Source organism: Diaphorina citri, unplaced genomic scaffold, assembly GCF_000475195.1.
Source record: "Diaphorina citri unplaced genomic scaffold, Diaci psyllid genome assembly version 1.1 scaffold168, whole genome shotgun sequence".
In the NCBI taxonomy this organism is placed as follows: domain Eukaryota; kingdom Metazoa; phylum Arthropoda; class Insecta; order Hemiptera; family Psyllidae; genus Diaphorina; species Diaphorina citri.
Window position 1 is genome coordinate 74,661 of NW_007377605.1, and position 20,745 is coordinate 95,405.

Below are 20,745 nucleotides of genomic sequence, written 5' to 3' on the forward strand. Positions count from 1 at the left end.
ATCTTTGGATGTTATTCTTTTGCTAGTTGGCCAGCCTAGTTAGCTTGGTTGGTAGTGCGTCTGCCTTGTAAGCGCTAGGCCGCGGGTTCGATTCCCGCCCGGGGCGGATTTTAAAGATGAAGTGATCTAGGAAAATATCCAAGTCATTTTCTATCACCCTGAGGTCCCTGAGCCTGGGGCTCCAATTCAATTTCTCCAAGAAACGAGGATGAAATTACATGGTAAAGAGATGAAGTGCTAGGAAAATAGCCAAGTCATTTTCTATCACCCTGAGGTCCCTGAGCCTGGGGCTCCAATTCAATTTCTCCAAGAAACGAGGATGAAATTACATGGTAAAATTCCTATTGTTGGTCTGTTTACCCAAATATATATGATGAACATTTTTTTCTTCTGATGGAGACACCTTTGTTCATCTTGATTTGACAATGGTGCCCTAAGTGGTATCGAAAGCTCACCAATTTATACCCCTTTTTTAGTTGTTGAAAATGATGAACATTTTCTTCTTCTGATGAAGACACCTTTGTTCATCTTGATTTGACAATGGTGCCCTAAGTGGTATCGAAAGCTCACCAATTTATACCCCTTTTTTAGTTGTTGAAAAAATGAAATATTTGTTGATATTTATTTTTGTTGATATACAAGAAATATTTTCTTGATTAATGTTTTTTAAATAATTATCTGAAATTATTATAGGGGTACATGAAAGTAGAAATAGATATAGTTATGTATCATGTATGTCTAACTGAATTAGAATATTGGACATCCATAGCTGGAAATTGAAGCTACATTTACGTTTCAAGAGAAGTGTATAATGGCTGTAGTACTTAAAATTCGAACTTCTATTGTTTAAATTAACTTTAGGGACAAGCTCCAGCCAACTTTGTTGAGGCTGAAGAGGTTTGTTCGATGTCCTGTAACAACGGAGCTCTTAACGTCCCGAAAGCGAAGAGAGAAGGATAGGATGAAGACAGCCGTTCCGAGAACGAACCCTTATCTGTTTAGGTCCTAAATCTGTTTAGGTTTAGGAACGAACCCTTATCTGTTTAGGTTTAGGATAAAGTTTACCCCGGGCGGAAATTCAACCCAGGACCTAGCGCTTACAAGGCAGGCGCGCTACCCACCAAGCTAACTGGACTGGCTAAAAATAATTTACTGTCGAATGTTAATTGATAAAGCTTCCATGATTTCCATGGTGCACGGGTTTACGGTACAACGGTCACAATCGAGGCAAGAAAGGTGTAATCGGGCATTCAAATCTAGGAGGTACTTTTATCTTCTTCACAGGAGGTAGACCTCCTACAATAGATGAGTTTCACAACAATAAATTTCCACAATAAATAATATAATTTACCTCATCTAGTACATCATTAAATGTTTAAATTTACGTACGTATGCTCTAAATTTGAACTTATTTTTACTCAAAACACGGCATGGGTTCCAGAGTCTGTAGGTGCCCTTTGCATTTGATAGGAAAACTATTTGGCTAATCAGAGTATTAGACACTAGGCTTGCACTCCGGTGGTCCAAGTTTTTTTCGCGAGAGAAAAAGAGAGGTTCGACAGTGGAAACTGTAACAACGGAGGTCTTATCGTCCCTAAAGCGAACAGAGAGGGAAGAAAGGATAGGAGAAAACCAGCCGTTCCGAGAACGTAACCTTGTCTGTTTAGAGGATAAAGGATCTAGGGCTTACAAGGCTGGCGCACTACCTTTTAAGCTAAGTAGGCTGGCTACTATTGATTTTACAAGTCAGTCAAAGGACCTACCAAAAAAGGGACCTTAGCAATTTTTTCTATCAAACCTCAAAAAGAATAGGAAGATTTTTTTTTTTTTAAGAGGTTTGACAGAGGGAACTGTAACTGCTATCTTATCGTCCCAAAATCGAAGAGAGAAGGAAGACAGGAGAAAGCCAGCCGTTCCGAGAACGAACATTATCCCATCAGGATAAAATCCGCTCCGGGCGGGAATCGAACACGCGAATAAGAAGAAGGAAAAAAAAGCAGTCACCCCATTCACTTTTTGTTTTGATCGGGTGCCACGTCTAACCCTGTATGCACCTGTAGACAATGAAAAGGTTCTGTAACCTTTGAATGGAAAGATAAGAGAAACCCCCTGTGTTATGGGAAATGAGGAACAGGGTCGTTTATAAGTTATAACCTAACCGGGCCCCGGGGGCCAATTCTAACAGTAATGGCCGGGTTTACAAAGTGAGTTTAAATTCGGGCCGTATCCAGAATTTTGTCGACGGGTTGAGAGTCCAATCAGCTAAGATTAACTCTCGGATTAAGCAATCTTTTTTTTTTTTTTTTAAGAGGTTTGACAGAGGGAACTGTAACTGCTATGGTCTTATGGTCCCGAAATCGAAGAGAGGAGGAAGACAGGATAGGAGGAAGCCAGCCGTTCCGAGAATGAATATTATCCCATCAGAATAAAATCCGCCCCGGGCGGGAATCGAACCCGCGGCCTAGCGCTTATTAGGCAGACGCACTACCAACTAAGCTAACTAGGCTGGCCTTAAGCAATCTGATTGGTTAATGTTTTAAAATTTAAAACATTAGCCAATCAGATTGCTTAAACCGAGATTAAAACTTTAACAAAGTTTAAACTCACTTTGTGGACGCGGCGTCTGCCTTGTAAGCGCTTGGCCGATTCCCGCCCAGGGCGGATTGTATCCTGAACGGATAATGTTCGCTCTCAGAACGGCTGACTTTCTCCTATTCTGTCTTCCTTCTCTCTTCGATTTTGAGACGACAAGACCTTAGGAGTTACAGTTCTCTCTATCAAACCTCAATAAAAATGAAACCTCAACAATAATAAAATAAAAATGAAAAAAAAAAAAATAATAATAATAATAATAATAATAATCTGTTTTCTCCGTCAAGAGGTTTCCGTAAAGTCCAAGACAACATGGCCCTCAAGACGGCTGACTCCAAGTTGTGTCAACTACGACTGTTCAAAATTTCCAACCCACCTATCCTTTGGAACATTGATTGTTCCCGGATAGATGGGCAGTGTGTACCGTTCTTGTATGAATGTGAAAATAAAGGCCATAATAATAATAATAATAATAGTGCTTATTTATACTGCTCGCATAGGACTGAAAAGTCCCTTTACTCCAGCAGTAGGCTACTACTATTATTGTGGTCAAATTCTCAAATTATATGAGGATAAAATTCCATACCTCGGCTGGGATTGAACCCACGCCCTCCTGTTTAACAAGCGAGCGTCTTGACCACTACACCACCGAGGTAGGTTGAACATACTCATATTAGGTACCTATGTTTAAATTCTCATTAAATTAGTACCATTATTACACGTATTACCTTTCGAGAAATAGGTGAAGTAGATAGTTATATGTACCACCTACATTTTGGTGGAGATGCCAAAATTACCGCTCAAATTTTCTCTTCACCCCTTTACACCAAAACTGGTCTAAACATTTTGTCTGCTCATAATTAGGTATCTTCTCGGAAGTAGGTATGAAGTGAAAGGTAAACCCAAATCTGAAATGTTTCTTCATTTGGGATTGCATTGTGAGGTATGGAATCCTCCCTTGTACCTAAATACCCCTTAGGTACCCTGTCCTAATATTATGTAGTTAGCCCATGGTCTGTACGTTACGTACTACAGGTTTAAATGGGAAAAAGTAGAAAAGTTGTGAACAAAATATCTCAAGAACGATTTGTCGTAGAGAAAAGTGGAAAAATTCTGAATGCCTATTTGCTAGGCGAGGTTAACGCTTTAGGCGCTTTAGGTTAACGCAAATAAATGAGTGAACAAACGAATGACCTTTGACCCGTGAGTCCTTCACAGGAACTTTCGGTAGGTACCTATCTATTTAGGTATATTTTTTACCACTACCTACTTAAATTAGATATTATTACCTATGTATTTACACTCATGCCTCTTAAATTAAGAATGGAAAAGTTTGGTAAGAAAATTTTCGAACCCAGCACCTCCAGGTTGAGAGGCAGTGCTCTTGACCACTCGGCCACAGAGGTGGGCTTCAGTAACGTGGGTACTTGAGTGATCCATCGGGGACCTGTACATTCAACGTGCTATCTCCGCTGTCTGAGCTAAGATCTAAGGGAAAAGGAACCTAAACCTCCAGAAGAAAAAAAAAAAATGTAAAATCTCGCATGTTTAACAATGTGGATTGTGAAATGAAGTAGGTAGTGTAGGTACCTATATATAGGTACCTACACCCTATAGGGCAGGGGTTTCCAACTTCCATGTGTATGCGGGCCACATGCTACTTTCGGAGGTACTTCGCGGGCCACATATGTACATAGGGGAGCACCCCCCCAACTTTTCAGAAATAAATGGAGTCCAATCGAATTTTGAGCGCCGCAGGCAAAACTTTTCAAAAAGTATTCTCCTAATTGTAACTGAACACTAAAGGGGGTAAGTTTCCATGACTCAATGATAACTACACTGGTCTTGCACGCGGCACGGGCTCAATGCCCATTTTTGCCTCAGTACCAAACCTTTTTTTTACATTTAGGTAAGTTTGTACAAAGTCTGGCTGACGGGCTATAAACAGAGAGTAGATCAGCGTCTAGTTAGGGGTCTACAAACAGGGAGAAGGCTAGCCCAAATTTCCTCACGCTATCTATAGATATCAATAGCGAAGATTCAGTGCGAAGGGCATCCCACTCGGAAAATTTTGTTTAGCCAAAACCAGTTGGCCTCAAAACGATCACTCTAAAACTGATTGAGAGGCCGACGACAAACGCCGACCCCATCTGAACATGGGAAAAGGTGAAGAAGAAAAAGAAGAAGAGGCAAGTTTGTACAAATCCCAAAAAGCTTCGCGGGCCACAAAAATGGTCTGGCGGGCCACATGTGGCCCGCGAGCCGTTAGTTGGAAACCCCTGCTATAGGGACTAGCGTTCAGTTGATAAGGCATGTGAAGTTTTCAGTTCTAATAACTCAGAGAGCCCTTATAGCTAGGTAGGGTAGCGTGGGGCAAAGGTTCGCACTTTTTTTTCTGTGATTTTTGTATTTTTTCTCGTTTGACTTATAAACTTAAAACCAAAACCATCTTACAGATAATTTTGTTTTCTTCAAAATGACATTTGATTCGACTGAAAAAAAGTTACTCAAAACTGAAATATTGATCAAAAAGTAAAAAAAGTCAAATGCGTTCCTTTGCCCCATTGCGTACCTTTGCCCCACCCTACCCTACCATCTACCTATAGCTACCTACTTTTAGGGTGAATTAAAAGACGCTGTAGGTAGTGTAGCTACCTGTGCAATATTGATAGAAGGTACATAGGTACCTACTCTTAGGTAGTTGTATCTATTTTGTTCTCTGCATTGTAGATTTGAACTTATTTTTACTCAAAACACAGCATGGGTTCCAGAGTCTGTAGGTGCCCTTTGCATTTGATAGGAAAACTATTTGGCTAATCAGAGTATTACACTAGGCTTGCACTCCGGAGGTCCAAGTTTGTTTGTTTCGCGAGAGAAAAAGAGAGGTTCGACAGTGGAAACTGCCGAAACTGTAACAATGGAGGTCTTATCGTCCCTAAAGCGAACAGAGAGGGAAGAAAGGATAGGAGAAAACCAGCCGTTCCGAGAACGTAACCTTGTCTGTTTAATAAAGTCAAATAAAACGAAAATGGAATAGATAAAATCCATTGTTTTTCTGCTTTACCCTTGCATAGAAATAATATTGTCGATTCGAATCAAATATCAAAAAATGAACTTTCCGATTGTAAACAACGTTTGCGATGATCCTACTCTATTTATCTCTTGATAAAAAGCTTCATATGATCCTATAATATTTACCTCTTGATAAAAAGCTTCATATGATCCTATATTATTTATCTCTTGATAAAAAAAAAAGCTTTTGTTTGATTCACGGGTGACGGGTAAAGCCGCTTGGAAGTTCTGAGAAATCGATTAAAAATAACTTCGCCCTTTTTTACTTCCTATTACTATAGTATAGCGAGCTATACTAGTATTGAAAGTATAAAGTATTGCAATCGGTCCAAATTTTCAAAATCGGGAAATGGTTGGAAATATCCATTTTGGGATCCCTTGATGTCAAAAAAGTGATTATTAGCCCATGGTCTGTACGTTACGTACTACAGGTTTAAATGGGAAAAAGTAGAAAAGTTGTGAACAAAATATCTCAAGAACGATTTGTCGTAGAGAAAAGTGGAAAAATTCTGAATGCCTATTTGCTAGGCGAGGTTAACGCTTTAGGCGCTTTAGGTTAACGCAAATAAATGAGTGAACAAACGAATGACCTTTGACCCGTGAGTCCTTCACAGGAACTTTCGGTAGGTACCTATCTATTTAGGTATATTTTTTACCACTACCTACTTAAATTAGATATTATTACCTATGTATTTACACTCATGCCTCTTAAATTAAGAATGGAAAAGTTTGGTAAGAAAATTTTCGAACCCAGCACCTCCAGGTTGAGAGGCAGTGCTCTTGACCACTCGGCCACAGAGGTGGGCTTCAGTAACGTGGGTACTTGAGTGATCCATCGGGGACCTGTACATTCAACGTGCTATCTCCGCTGTCTGAGCTAAGATCTAAGGGAAAAGGAACCTAAACCTCCAGAAGAAAAAAAAAAAATGTAAAATCTCGCATGTTTAACAATGTGGATTGTGAAATGAAGTAGGTAGTGTAGGTACCTATATATAGGTACCTACACCCTATAGGGCAGGGGTTTCCAACTTCCATGTGTATGCGGGCCACATGCTACTTTCGGAGGTACTTCGCGGGCCACATATGTACATAGGGGAGCACCCCCCCAACTTTTCAGAAATAAATGGAGTCCAATCGAATTTTGAGCGCCGCAGGCAAAACTTTTCAAAAAGTATTCTCCTAATTGTAACTGAACACTAAAGGGGGTAAGTTTCCATGACTCAATGATAACTACACTGGTCTTGCACGCGGCACGGGCTCAATGCCCATTTTTGCCTCAGTACCAAACCTTTTTTTTACATTTAGGTAAGTTTGTACAAAGTCTGGCTGACGGGCTATAAACAGAGAGTAGATCAGCGTCTAGTTAGGGGTCTACAAACAGGGAGAAGGCTAGCCCAAATTTCCTCACGCTATCTATAGATATCAATAGCGAAGATTCAGTGCGAAGGGCATCCCACTCGGAAAATTTTGTTTAGCCAAAACCAGTTGGCCTCAAAACGATCACTCTAAAACTGATTGAGAGGCCGACGACAAACGCCGACCCCATCTGATGCCGTAATCTCTGTTATCAGAGTTTTATGTTGGTAAAGGTTCATCAGTAGAAAGGTGGAAAATATATTTATCTCAAATAAATTACCTTTTCATTGCCTATTGTTCTTTGAAAGAAAAAAAAAATCCAACTACCTGAGCGTTTTTCTTCTAAAGTCAAGATTACAATAAAAGGTACCCACCTGCCTAGGTAGCTCATCTAATTTAACCTCTGCTTATCTCAATGTAAAATAAAAAAAAAAAATCGACTGATAAGAAAAAGATGAAGAGAGAAAGAAAAAAAATATGCTTTGTTTAGAGAGCGTTTCCTTATCACTTTCTAAGAAGATTAGAAAAAGGTCCAAGTGTTTTAAAAAAGGTAACATGACTGGCAACCTTTTTAACGTCCCTGTTTATCTCCCGTCCCGGGTGCTCTTGAAAAAAAAAAATGTTTTTATTATTATGTATTTATTTTTTCTCTCCATTTGGGGACAAGCTCCAGCCATCGTTGTTGAGGCTGAAGAGGTTTGTTCGATGGACAATAACAACGGAAGTCTTAACGTCCCGAAAGCGAAGAGAGAAGGATAGGAGGAAGACAGCCGTTCCGAGAACGAACCCTTATCTGTTTAGGATAAAGTTTACCCCGGGCGGGAATTCAACCCAGGACCTAGCGCTTACAAGGCAGGCGCGCTACCCACCAAGCTAACTGGACTGGCTAAAAGTAATTTACTGTCGAATGTTAATTGATAAAGCTTCCCATGAATGATTTCCATGGTGCATTGGTTTAGGGTACAAGGGCCACAATCGAGGCGAGAAAGGTGCAATCGGGCATTTAAATCTAGGTGGTACTTTTATCTTCTTCCCAGGAGGTAGACCTCCTACAATAGATGAGTTTCACAACAATAAATTTCCACAATAAATAATCTAATTTACCTCATCTAGTTTACATCATTAAATGTTTAAATTTACGTACGTGTGCTCTAAATTTGAACTTTTTTTTTTTTTTAAAGAGGTTTGACAGAGGGAACTGTAACTGCTATGGTCTTATCGTCCCGAAAATCGAAGAGAGAAGGAAGACAGAGTGTACTGGCAGAGTAGATAAAATTTGACAGCCCCGTGAATAAGGTACCTACTTACTGATATAAAGGTACCTATCTACTGATAATAACTAAGGTAGGTAGTCAGGTACCTAAACCTAACTAATAATGTGATTTTCAATATTTTCTAGGTACCCACACATAATTATTTTGGTAGGTAGGTACCAGTGTCTTAGGTACAGTGAGTCTATGTTTTTTTTTAAGAGGTTTGATAGAGGGACCTGTAACTGCTAGGGTCTTATCGTCCCGAAATCCCGAAAACGAAGGGAGAAGAAAGACTGGATAGGAGAAAACCAGCCGTTCCGAGAACGAACTTTATCTGTTTAGGATAAAATAGGCCCCGGGCGGTAATCGAACATGCGACCTAGCGCTACATTGAATTTAACGAGAATCTGTGGACCGGTCCTGAGATCTGAAAAGTTGGCTTCACTATTTTGCGGGTGTGTATGCTTTGTCCAATGTTCTCCTACCTCCTTGAGCGATAAGAACTACGGAGATGCACGAACTTTTCCGAAGTCCTCAGGAATGTTTTGTTTTTGACACGGTCGTTTTCTTTTGTCGAATTTTTGATAAGTGATAAGAAGAGCTTGAGAGAGGTGATTAGTTTTATTTCTTCTCTTCACTCGATAAATAATTTTTAATCTCTCTGACAGTGATTAGTGATAAGAAGAGCTTGAGAGAGGTGATTAGTTTTATTTCTTCTCTTCACTCGATAAATAATTTTTAATCTCTCTGACAGTGATTTTTAATCTTCTATAAATAACATACAAACCAAATTACCAATGGATAGGAATTAGATCCTCTATTTCGTTTCAAATAACCTTACATAACAGTGTCTAGTCTAGTTTTAATACAACCTGTTGATTATTTGTTCAATAAAAAAACAAGTTAAATTTGTAGACTTTGATCTTGGAAATTTTCTGTGCAGTATTTATTTTTAGCAAGTGTGTGCTACTTTAAACTGTGAGTGAGTGTTTCTTTGTTCTTTCAAAATAATAATTTTATCTCAAGAGATTACATTGTGAAAAATTGAAAATATTTTGTTCTGTCACTATTAAATTCTTTAATACAACCTGTTGATTATTTGTTCAATAAAAAAACAAGTTAAATTTGTAGACTTTGATCTTGGAAATTTTCTGTGCAGTATTTATTTTTAGCAAGTGTGTGCTACTTTAAACTGTGAGTGAGTGTTTCTTTGTTCTTTCAAAATAATAATTTTATCTCAAGAGATTACATTGTGAAAAATTGAAAATATTTTGTTCTGTCACTATTAAATTCTCGTGTAAGTTTGTGGTCTTCAGTGTACTTATTCTACAAATTAGGTTGTGGTTATGTACCGGGTTTAGGAAGGCAAGGTTGGTAATAATATCCCAGGGTTGTCCAACCTTTGTGCGCCCGAGGGCCACAAGAGACCAAGGTAGAAAGTTGGTGGGCACATGTATGAACTACCAAACATTGATGTAATCTTCAGTCCTAGAGTTTGTGGGCTGCATGCAGCTCAGATTGAATTCTTGTGTAAGTTTGTGGTCTTCAGTGTACCTATTCTACAAATTAGGTTGTGGTTATGTAAGTACCGGGTTGAGGAAGGCAAGGTTGGTAATAATATCCCGGGGTTGTCCAACCTTTGTGCACCCGAGGGCCACAAGAGATCAAGGTAGAAAGTTGGTGGGCACATGTATGAACTACCAAACATTGATGTAATCTTCAGTCCTAGAGTTTGTGGGCTGCATGCAGCTCACGGGCCGTGGGTTGGACAACCCTGCAATATCCTGTCTCACCTAGTCCGAGCTCATCTCAACCCGGTACATAACCACAACCTTGTTGTTCTGTAGTAAATAGGACCAAAACAAGTTTATCCACAACCAGTATAAAGGCCTAGACACACCAAAACCGCACGGTTTTTATTTTGCGGCTGCCGCGCGGCAACCAAGCGATTTTTTTCTTGCGATGAATTTCGCCGCTAGCGGCAGGAGTTATTTTTTATTCTTCTTTGGACTACTACCAAGAAATTCAACCGCGTCTTTTCAAATTTTTTCAAAAGTCGAAAATTTGTATTTTCTTTATCCCTTGAAATTTTGATAATAATTAATACTATGGACCAATTCCTAGTGGATGCATACCAATTCAGCTGGGGCTTGATGAACATAGAGTCTTGGAAACTTTCCAACTTTCAACAAATTTGAAAAGTCCCGGGATACCCAAAGAAATGCTTTTCCTCTATGGAACAAAAAATGTAAACAAACAAAAAAGAACGCAAAACCGCACGGCATTTCTGGCTTGATTGCCTTTGAAGAAATCGAAGTTTGAGGTTAGGTCTCGGAAACCGCAGCGGTCGCCGTGCGGGAAACCTCAGCGGTTTTGGTGTGTCAGCTCTCATATAAACATGGGTTGTAATACTCAGCGGTTTTTTGGTGTGTCTAGGCCTTTACTCGGGAATTACTATAGGGAGGAATATAAGATAAGATATTTGGATATTTCCTACTCCCATTGGTATCAGGGCAATGTTTTTTGAGAAAGGTTAATAGAAAGAAGACATGAGATTAGAGGATCAATTTTTGGGTTTTCTGTTTTGAAATATTATGATTCAAAAGTGGCAGTAGCTGGGGGGATGCAATACACACACACATCATCTGAAACGAAGGGAAACTAGCAATGAACCAAGACAAGAGATGGTAAGAGGGGTTAAAATTCCATAAACATAGGATTATTAGATTTGTGTTTGTGGGATATTTTTGAACCTATAATGGGAAAATATAAAAAAAGTGTCATCCCGAGGGATTTTGTCGTAACTGCTAAGGTTTGATGCAGGCTACTTACTTAAATACCTCTATTTATTTTATTTTAAGTCAGGTAGAGGCCTACCCTAAAGGCTCTCCACCTTGTTCTTTCTGGACAGAACTGAAAAGTCCTTTCCTCGTTCAGCTCTCCCCTGATGAATGACATGTTTGTTCTGATTCAAGTATTTTGACCTCTGCTATTGATCGAAGAGACAAAAGACCTTGTCAATTTATTGTGTTCTATGAATATTGCAACTTGTTGGACTTTGATAAACTCTAACATGAGAGCAGAATGGCTGCCCTTGAGAGATTTGCTTATCAAAATCAAGGGCTGTTTTTTTTGAGAGACAAAAGACCTTGTCAATTTATTGTGTTCTATGAATATTGCGACTTGTTGGACTTTGATAAACTCTAACATGAGAGCAGAATGGCTGCCCTTGAGAGATTTGCTTATCAAAATCAAGGGCTGTTTTTTTTCCTCCTTTTCAATGGCAAATTGTTATTTTTTTTTTGTACCCTACAGTAAACTCTTCATACCTTACTTACTTAGATGTTTGTGTGAATGTTTTCTTGGAAAAAATGTTTTTAATAAAAGGTGAGATCACAATTATTTTTTGTTGTGTACCTACTTACCAACAACAGGGTAGTTTTTAATAAAGAGATAATATGTAAAAAATAAAAAAAAATAAAAATAAAAATGGTACATCAACCTATTTATTTTATTACTCCTTAGGGGCAAATAGCAAGTTTCTCTTGGGTAGGTCGTTACGTATACCTTCTCAAGCTCTAGTTGCTAGTTGTCTAATCTATTTTGGTTGGTAGGTACCTAGTTGTATCAATCAGAATAAGTATAGGTACCTATGTACCTACCTATTATAAGTAGCCACCTACCTAGCTACCTACTCATACCAGGAATAACCTTCAGTTTATACTCTTATTTTTCTCAGATAAACATTGTTTACTAATAAATTTATTCCAACTCACAGATAAACATTACCTATTAAATTCTAACCTTCTAAACAATGAACAATTAACTGTGCTGCTATCAAACCTATGATTCTTGAGTTACATCATTATAAGAACTTACCTACCTGCCTAAGTACTATTGGGCAGAACATAAATATAATCATTACCTTATCCAACCAAGTGATGTTTTTGAGAAACCCCCTATGACAATCAGTTGTGTTTTAGCTAAAATAAAGCCAATAGCTTTCCGCCCCTCAATATGGCTCAGTACAACATAAACTCTCACGATTACAAACTCATCAACTACAATAACAACAACAATGTTAAACGCAAGGAGAGTATCCACTCGGGACATTTCATGATCTCTCAGTTTGAAGTGGATGATGAGGAGGATGAAATTATGCCACAAGTGCCACAGGATGATATTAAGATGGTCATTGAGCCAGCAACCATTGTGCCGTATACTCGACCATCCGCTATCATGCCAAGAAGGAGCCGGGTCAAGTCAAGTGTGATAGAGACATCTCTTACCAAACTGTTTGAGTGTATGTCCCTGGCTTATAGGTGAGTTATTTATACCTACTTCTTTATGGAAAACGTTTTATTTGTCGTTGTTTTTTTTTCCAAGATGAAAGGAGGAAAAAGAATAAGAGGAGGAAGAAGAATGAGGAGGAGGAGGAGAAGGAGGAGGAGGAGGAGGAGGAGAATGAGAAGGAAAAAATAAATCCTAATTAAATCTTTTATCCTCATTTCAATTTTTTTCTTTCTCCCTTCCTTCTCTCTTTGATTTTGTGATGATAAGATCTCTGGTGTTGCCAGGAGTGGAAGTCCACCCTCATCACATTCCAAACTATGTGAGTGCAAATTATATTGATTAAAAAAAAAAAAAAAAAAAACCGATTATAATACAGAAAAAACAGAATATTAGCAATGCCATACTATCATGCCAAGAAGGAGCCGGGTCAAGTCAAGTGTGATAGAGACATCTCTTACCAAACTGTTTGAGTGTATGTCCCTGGCTTATAGGTGAGTTATTTATTTTTCAAGCTACCTACTTCTTTATGGAAAACGTTTTATTTGTTGTTGTTTTTTTTTCCCAAGATGAAAGGAGGAAAAAGAAGAAGAGGAGGAAGAAGAATGAGGAGGAGGAGGAGGAGAAGGAGGAGGAGAAGGAGGAGGAGAAGGAGGAGGAGGAGGAAAAGGAGGAAAAGGAGGAGGAGGAGAATGAGAATGAGAAGGAAAAAATAAATCCTTTTAATCTTTTATCCTCATTTCAATTTTTTTTTCTTTCTCCCATCCTTCTCTCTTTGATTTTGTGATGATAAGATCTCTGGTGTTGCCAGGAGTGGAAGTCTTGTTTATTGGTTGTAAGTAATGTTACATTTCTGTATTTTCTATCAAAACTCTTTATCAAACTTTTTTCTTTGTACCTAATGAATCAGTGTTAACCACCCTCATCACATTCCAAACTATGTGAGTGCAAATTATATTGATTTAAAAAAAAAAAAAAAAACTGATTATAATACAGAAAAAACAGAATATTAGCAATGCCATGGAATGACTGATTAGAGACGGGTTTTAGCATTGTTGGTCAGCCTGATCAAACCTTGACACTTTGGATGTGATAAAAACAAAACCAAACGTAATGGTCTCTCTGCAGAGAAAACTATGTAAAAACAAAAAAATCTGAGATATTATAATACTATCACATTATGTAACTACCTACGTACCTACTGTCCGTAGTGGTTAAAGGAAAAAAAAAGACCTCCATCAGTAGGTAATTTTATTATGTACCTCCTTATGTTTTATGATTCCTCCCCCCCCCTTCCAGCAGAAAACTATTTAGAAACAAGAATAACATAATTTTAACACATACCACATACATAGGTATTATCTTTTTTTATTACTACGTATTATTATTATTATTATTATTATTATTATTATTATTATTATTATTATTATTATTATTATTATTATTATTATTATTATTATTATTATTATTATTATTATTATTATTATTATTATTATTATTATTATTATTATTATTATTATTATTATTATTATTATTATTATTATTATTATTATTATTATTATTATTATTATTATTATTATTATTATTATTATTATTATTATTATTATTATTATTATTATTATTATTATTATTATTATTATTATTATTATTATTATTATTATTATTATTATTATTATTATTATTATTATTAAGTATTATTATTATTTTCTCTCTTTGTAGGTACTGACAATATACGAGTTTATTTAAGTACGTTACAATAATTTACAATGCCCCCTTCTTGAATTATCTTATCTATTTATAAGTTGTAGTGACCCAATTTTTGGATGGAGAGTTGTTTTTTACATTTCTCTCTCTCCCCTCCCTCTTGCTCTCTCTTTTAGGTGGGTACATGATAAATGTTCACTTGTTTTATGTTCTCTTGAACATATGTACATACTTCTTTTTGGTGAGTATCCTGGCTACCTACCATATTATGTAAGTAGGTATTCAGTAGGTACCTACACTTATAATTCTTTCATTTCAAAAAGCGTTGAAGACATGTTGTTCATATTGAGAAGGGAGAGAGGTCATTAGAGAGGAATAGAGAAAAGGGGAGAGAGAGGGAGAGGAAAGAGGGAGGGAGAGAGAGAGAAGAGAGAGGAAGAGAGAGAGAGGAAGGAAGAGAATTCCCCATATCCTGTGAAGGAGACGAAATTTGTCTTCTTTTGTGGGATTAATTGATTATCAATTTTCATTTCCCTCTTGCTCTCTCTTTTAGGTGGGTACATGATAAATGTTCACTTGTTTTATGTTCTCTTGAACATATGTACATACTTCTTTTTGGTGAGTATCCTGGCTACCTACCATATTATGTAAGTAGGTATTCAGTAGGTACCTACACTTATAATTCTTTCATTTCAAAAAGCGTTGAAGACATGTTGTTCATATTGAGAAGGGAGAGAGGTCATTAGAGAGGAATAGAGAAAAGGGGAGAGAGAGGGAGGGGAAAGAGGGAGGGAGAAAGAGAGAGAGAGAGAGAGAGAGAGAGAGAGAGAGAGAGAAAGAGAGACGGAGAGGGAGAGAGAGGAAGAGAGAGAGAAAAAGAGAGGAAGGAAGAGAATTCCCCATATCCTGTGAAGGAGACGAAATTTGTCTTCTTTTGTGGGATTAATTGATTATCAATTTTCATTTCACATTCTCTACTCTTTACTTATTGGCTATTTGTTTTATAATTGCTGTTTACTTACATTATTTGTAAACAAGAGGTCTATAGTGAATCAGACACTGAATACTGAATATATTAAACCTTGTGGTCTTCATAACGAGATGTAAACAAGTAAACATGTTATGTAGCTTGTTTACAATTTATTCATCATTGATGTTCTATTTATTCTGTTCTCTTCTTCTACATATTTAGATTTCGTGTTTTCATGGTGGTGATTTGTCCATAGAAGATTCTTGAAGATTTCTAATGATATGTAAGCAACAGGAGTGTTATGTAATCATTAATCAAGTAATCATGTTCAGCTTTCTCTTCTCTCTTTCTTTTCTCTTCTCTTATTTATTCCCTCTCCTTTCTCTTTTTTGTTTCCTTTTACTTCTCTTATTTATTCCCTCTCCTTTTATTTCTCTTCTTTTTTTTTCTTTCTCTCTTTCCTTACTCTTCTCTTTTTATTCTTTCTCTCTCTCTCCATTCTATTCTTTCTCTTTCATTCCTCTTTTATTTTCTTTTTCTTTTCTCTTTATTCTTTCCCCTTTCCGTTCTATTCTTTATTATTTCTTTTTTCTCTTAATTATTTTCCCTTTCATTTCTTTTCTTTTTCCTTTTCTCTTTCCTTTCTCTTCTCTTTTTATTTTTTCTCTCTGTATTTTTTTCTTTCTCTTCCCTTCCTCTTATCTTGTCTCTTTCCTTTATTTTTTCTTCTCTCCTTCTTCTCGTGTTTTGTCTCTCCCTTTCTCACCCTATCTTATCCCTCCCTCCATTTTTACAAGGCCCTTTCTTTTACTTTCTATTCTTTGATAAAATATTTTAATGAGTTTGTTCAACCAGTCTGTGGTGTCGACAGGAGACAAGATATTCTTCTCCGTTTTCCTCTCTCCTCCTCTTCAAAGTCTTCAGCAATATTTTCTCCTGATTTTCCTTGTTGATCTTGAGATTTCACAAACTTGTTCTTTCTTTCTTTTTTCTTCTCTCTTTCTTCTTCTCTTGTTTTGTCTCTCCCTTTCTCACCCTATCTTATCCCTCCCTCCATTTTTACAAGGCCCTTTTTTTTACTTTTTTTTTTCTTTGATAAAATATTTTAATGAGTTTGTTCAACCAGTCTGTGGTGTCGACAGGAGACAAGATATTCTTCTCTGTTTTCCTCTCTCCTCCTCTTCAAAGTCTTCAGCAATATTTTCTCCTGATTTTCCTTGTTGATCTTGAGATTTCACAAACTTGTTCTTCCATTCTTCCATTCAGAGGTCCTTATACTTCGTTGATTTTCCTTAATGTTAAATTATTTCACAAACTTGTTCTATACAGAGGTCCTTGGACTCGGTAATAATGGAAGCTCCCTGATGGGTTGGTCTCCACCCGGTTTGAATAATCCAGTAGACTTGGTAGAGTGTTGGACCCCGCCTTCCTTCTGTACTTTTGAAAATTAATCTAAAGCTAATAACTGAGGCCTATTCCACAAAAGAACTCCGGACTCGAAATTTTGCACAACTTGCACGGACTCTTATCTGATCCCCCCCTGCAAAAAAGCAACTTCCATTAATTTTTGCTCTTTGAAGTTTGGAGTGAGAATCCATCGTAAAAGATTGAAATCGTAAAGATGTGCTCAAAACTACCAACTAGTTGGTGAATCAAAATTCAAAATGATGACCATCTAAGTATCAGACAAACTCCATGTCGACTGTATCATTTCATTATTTTGTTGAACAAGACATCATTTGATACTTTTATATTTACTCCGTTGCCGTTTTCCAATACTCTCTCCTGATAATATGTAGTCTGGTACATAAATGGGGGTCTTATCTGACCTCATTTGAGCACTCGGTACACCTAACTTATGTACAATGTTAACTTACTGCGTTGTAAACAAATTCCCTGACCAATGGGTTTACAAAAAAATACATAAATGTAATAAGTTCAATAAATAATTCAATTACAATATTGTAAAGACATCGGCAAGCTTTCCAACTTTGAATGAACCAGTCTCCGACAGAGCACTGAGGTTGAGCGTTGTCGTGTGTGGTTGGTATGTGGACGGGTGACCGTCTGAGATCTCAGCCTCGTGAGGATGATGGAGGAGCTGGTTGAGATCCCATGGAAAAAGATGAAGTGACCTATTGCCGGCTGTGACCTTATTTGCAGAGTTGAAAGGGTAAAAGTCCAGGCAGGTACAGTGTTTTTGTGGACTGTTTTTGTCAATGTAGGACAGGCAGTTTGCTTTTATTTGACCAGTCTTTTTCTTCTTCTTTAACTGCACCTTTTCCCAATCTTATTTGGGGTTGGTGTTACCCTCCTTTATCCTACCCCTCCATACCCTCCTATCTAACGCCTCCTCCCTTCTCAAAAAAAAAAAAAAAAAAAAAAAAAAAAAAAAAAAACGAGAGAAAGAAAATCTGAAAAAATTCCCCAAAAATTATCGCTTACGGCATAAAATAGATCGGTATTTTTGTTTTTTGAAACTTAGCCTTGAAGCTTGAAATAGATACCTCTATCAATGTTGCCAGCTGATTGATTTTGTTATCAGCCTTATCACTTTCGATATTGTCTTATCATTTTTGACTTCGATATTCTGCTCTTATCAATTTTGCTTCCATAGTACAATGGGGGCTAATTAATAAAGAGAGGGAATTAAATTGCGAAGAGGGGGTGGGGAGGATTGAAGAGGGGCAAATGCGCTCGGAATTGCGATCAAACTAATTGACTGATAACGATTGATAGCATCTTCAGTACTTCTTTGTTTCGAAAAATTGGGGTCGATTCGACACATACAAACTTTACCTAAAAAAAAACAGACAGACGGACGAACAGATAGGCAGACTGACAAATCAAACAAACGGACAGACAAACAAACAGAGATCTCAAGATTCTCAAGTAATAACAGCATATAGTTAGCTTGGATAATAGAGCGTTTACCTTGTAAGCGCTAGGTCGGTTCGATTCCTGCCCGGGGCGGATTTTATCCTAAACTGATAAGGTTCGTTCTCGGAACGGCTGGCTTTGTCCTATCCTGTCTTACTTCCCTCTTGGCTTTCAGAACAATAAGACCTTCGCAGTTTCAATTGCCTTTACCAAACATCCTTAAAAAGAGCCACCGAGATATCAACCATTTCGTGCCTTTCTGTAATTTGCCAAATCGGTAGTGCAATTTCCAATCCAATCAGCTGATATTGGAATATGTATTTATACAGTGTGGTCTTTACGTAGAATTACCTTTTACATAAAGGGTGGTTTAGTCTCAGGTTTAGCAAGTCTGAAGATTTTTCCTTCAGATTTTTTTTTTTCGACGGGTTTTAAGTGGCAGGGTTCTCCTAGAGGAGATCTTCCACCCACATATGAGGAGATCTTCCACCCACATATTTGGCAATGCTCTCAGGAAAATTAAGTACCTGTACCTCTTTGTTTTCTAAATCGGTGCATCATAAACTCTGCCCAAGGAGCATGATTGTCAGCCTAGTTAGCTTGAAGAGTAGCGTGTCTACCCTAAAAAAAGTCCCGGGTTCGTTTCTCGGCCGGGGAGAATTTTATCCTAAACAGATAAGGTTCTTTGTCTGAGCGGCTGGCTTTCTCCTATCCTGTCTTCCTTCTCTCTTCGCTTTCGGAGGATAAGAGCAGTTACAGTTCCCTCTATCAAACCTCTTGGAAAAAACAGGGAATTTGAAATTAAGGATAGCTCGGATATAACATTTAACGCGATTTGTTTCAGTGCTGGATTTCTCACCCGGTATTTGTTATCATTCAACATCGTGCACCCTGTATATCACAGAATCGCAGATAACAAGTCCCATAATCTCTCAGTATTAAACGTATTAATTTAATCCTGGTAATATAACTACCAATGCCTAATGAATCAACTGAGCACCTTATAGCCTACCTGGTCAGGTTAAGCCACGGGTTTTAATCTAGAGGTCGCAGCTTCGAGTTTCAGTGCATTTTCAAGGGGTTTAACGTTTAACGTCATTGTATAACTGCTAAGCTCTTTAGTAACATCCCGAAAGCCAAGAAAGAAGGAAGACAGGATAGGAGAAAGCCAGCCATTCCGAGAACGAACCTTATTTGTTTAGGATAAAATCCGTCCCGGGAGGGAATCGAACCCCTCGAAGTAGTGCTTAAAAGGCAGACGCGCTTCCAACTAAGCTAACTAGGCTGACTTGAGCAAGGTTTTGGAAAAGGAATCCAAGGAAAGTGTTCAAGTGTCAGAAATTGATGCATTTAACCACAATCAAATCTAGGGCTCCAGCCTAGTTAGCTTAGTTGGTAGTGCGTCTGCCTTGTAAGCGCTAGGACAATCAAATCTAGGGCTTCAGCCTAGCTTCGTTGGTAAGTGCGTCTGCCTTGTAAGCGCTAGGCCGCGGGTTCGATTCCCGCCCGGGGCGGATTTTATTCTGATGGGATAATGTTGTTCTCGGAACGGCTGGCTTTCTCTTATCCTGTCTTCCTTCTCTCTTCGATTTCGGGACGATAAGACCATAGCAGTTACAGTTCCCTCTGTCAAACCTCTTTGAAAAAAATTCTAGGGCTGACCTCACAATCAATTGCTTGTATAACTTATCTCAACAAGGGACTGGCATGTAAATGGGTCTAATAGGTTCGAGTTAAACATGACCCCCTTAATAACAATGTCATGATTATACTAACAATGTAATGACCCCCCCCCCCCCCGTTTCTCTTTACCTTTTAGGTTTGGACTCGATATTTTTCTTGTACCTAGTCTGTACTGTATATGTATCTATATTCACATACTGATCGCTCTATCTCCTGAACCACAACACCTAGAAAGCGGGATTCCGGAGTGAAGCGGCGGAATTCAGCTAGTATGTGTATAAATACACGAAAAAATCCGCCTGCATATATCATAGAGCTTCAAGGTAGGAACACACTGCCCTTACGCTCATGGGGAGTCAGAAAGATGTGGTTCAAAGTTCTCCCATAATATATATTTCGTTCATGATAGCCACACTGCCCTCACGTCACGTGAGCTAACGTGAAGTGAGGGCAGTGTGTTTCTACCTTTATTATCGCAGCTCTATTTGAGTTTATCGCTTCCCTCTACAGAGTGCCTTGCTTTCACTGTTTTTAGTCTAAGGACGGATTTTTTCTATGACTAAACTAATTACGAGTCTTCCTCACGTCACGTGAGCTCACGTGAAGTGAGGGCAGTGTGTTTCTACCTTTATTATCGCAGCTCTATTTGAATTTATCGCTTCCCTCTACAGAGTGCCTTGCTTTCACTGTTTTTAGTCTAAGGACGGATTTTTTCTATGACTAAACTAATTACGAGTCTATGTTCCTAGTGTTACATTTGGTTTGGAAATAATTTTCACGTAGTATTACCGACCTACCTCTACATGAGGTGATATATAGGGAAAAACAGACATTTCTCGGGTTTATTAAACCCTGATGTAATTTCATAACATGATATACTTGTTTACCTGTCTAGCTTCAAATACCATGGAGTAATGACAGATACACAGCTGTTGTTCACACGAA

At 37.9% G+C, this 20,745-nt stretch overlaps 1 protein-coding gene across 6 annotated transcripts; it reads left to right on the plus strand.

The window, feature by feature from the left end:
• The first annotated feature begins 9,379 nt into the window (after positions 1 to 9,379).
• LOC103505360 lies at positions 9,380 to 13,098 on the plus strand. Of its 6 annotated transcripts, XM_026820702.1 has the most exons (4): positions 9,391 to 9,570; positions 11,589 to 11,660; positions 12,013 to 12,595; positions 13,058 to 13,098. In XM_026820702.1, exons 3-4 carry the CDS (start codon positions 12,291 to 12,293, stop codon positions 13,059 to 13,061), a joined length of 309 nt encoding a protein of 102 aa, XP_026676503.1. In that variant the 5' UTR covers positions 9,391 to 9,570; positions 11,589 to 11,660; positions 12,013 to 12,290; the 3' UTR covers positions 13,062 to 13,098. The 6 variants fall into 6 exon arrangements, with proteins under 6 accessions (XP_026676505.1, XP_026676503.1, XP_026676504.1 ...); XM_026820704.1 differs by lacking the exon at positions 11,589 to 11,660 and having other exon boundaries at positions 9,380 to 9,467; XM_026820703.1 differs by lacking the exon at positions 11,589 to 11,660 and having other exon boundaries at positions 9,391 to 9,590; positions 12,052 to 12,595.
• Positions 13,099 to 20,745: the final 7,647 nt, after the last annotated feature.

Coding starts and splice junctions, on each gene's coding strand:
- LOC103505360 (XM_026820704.1), top strand. CDS start 12,291: ATGGCTCAGTACAACATAAACTCTCACGATTACAAACTCATCAACTAC.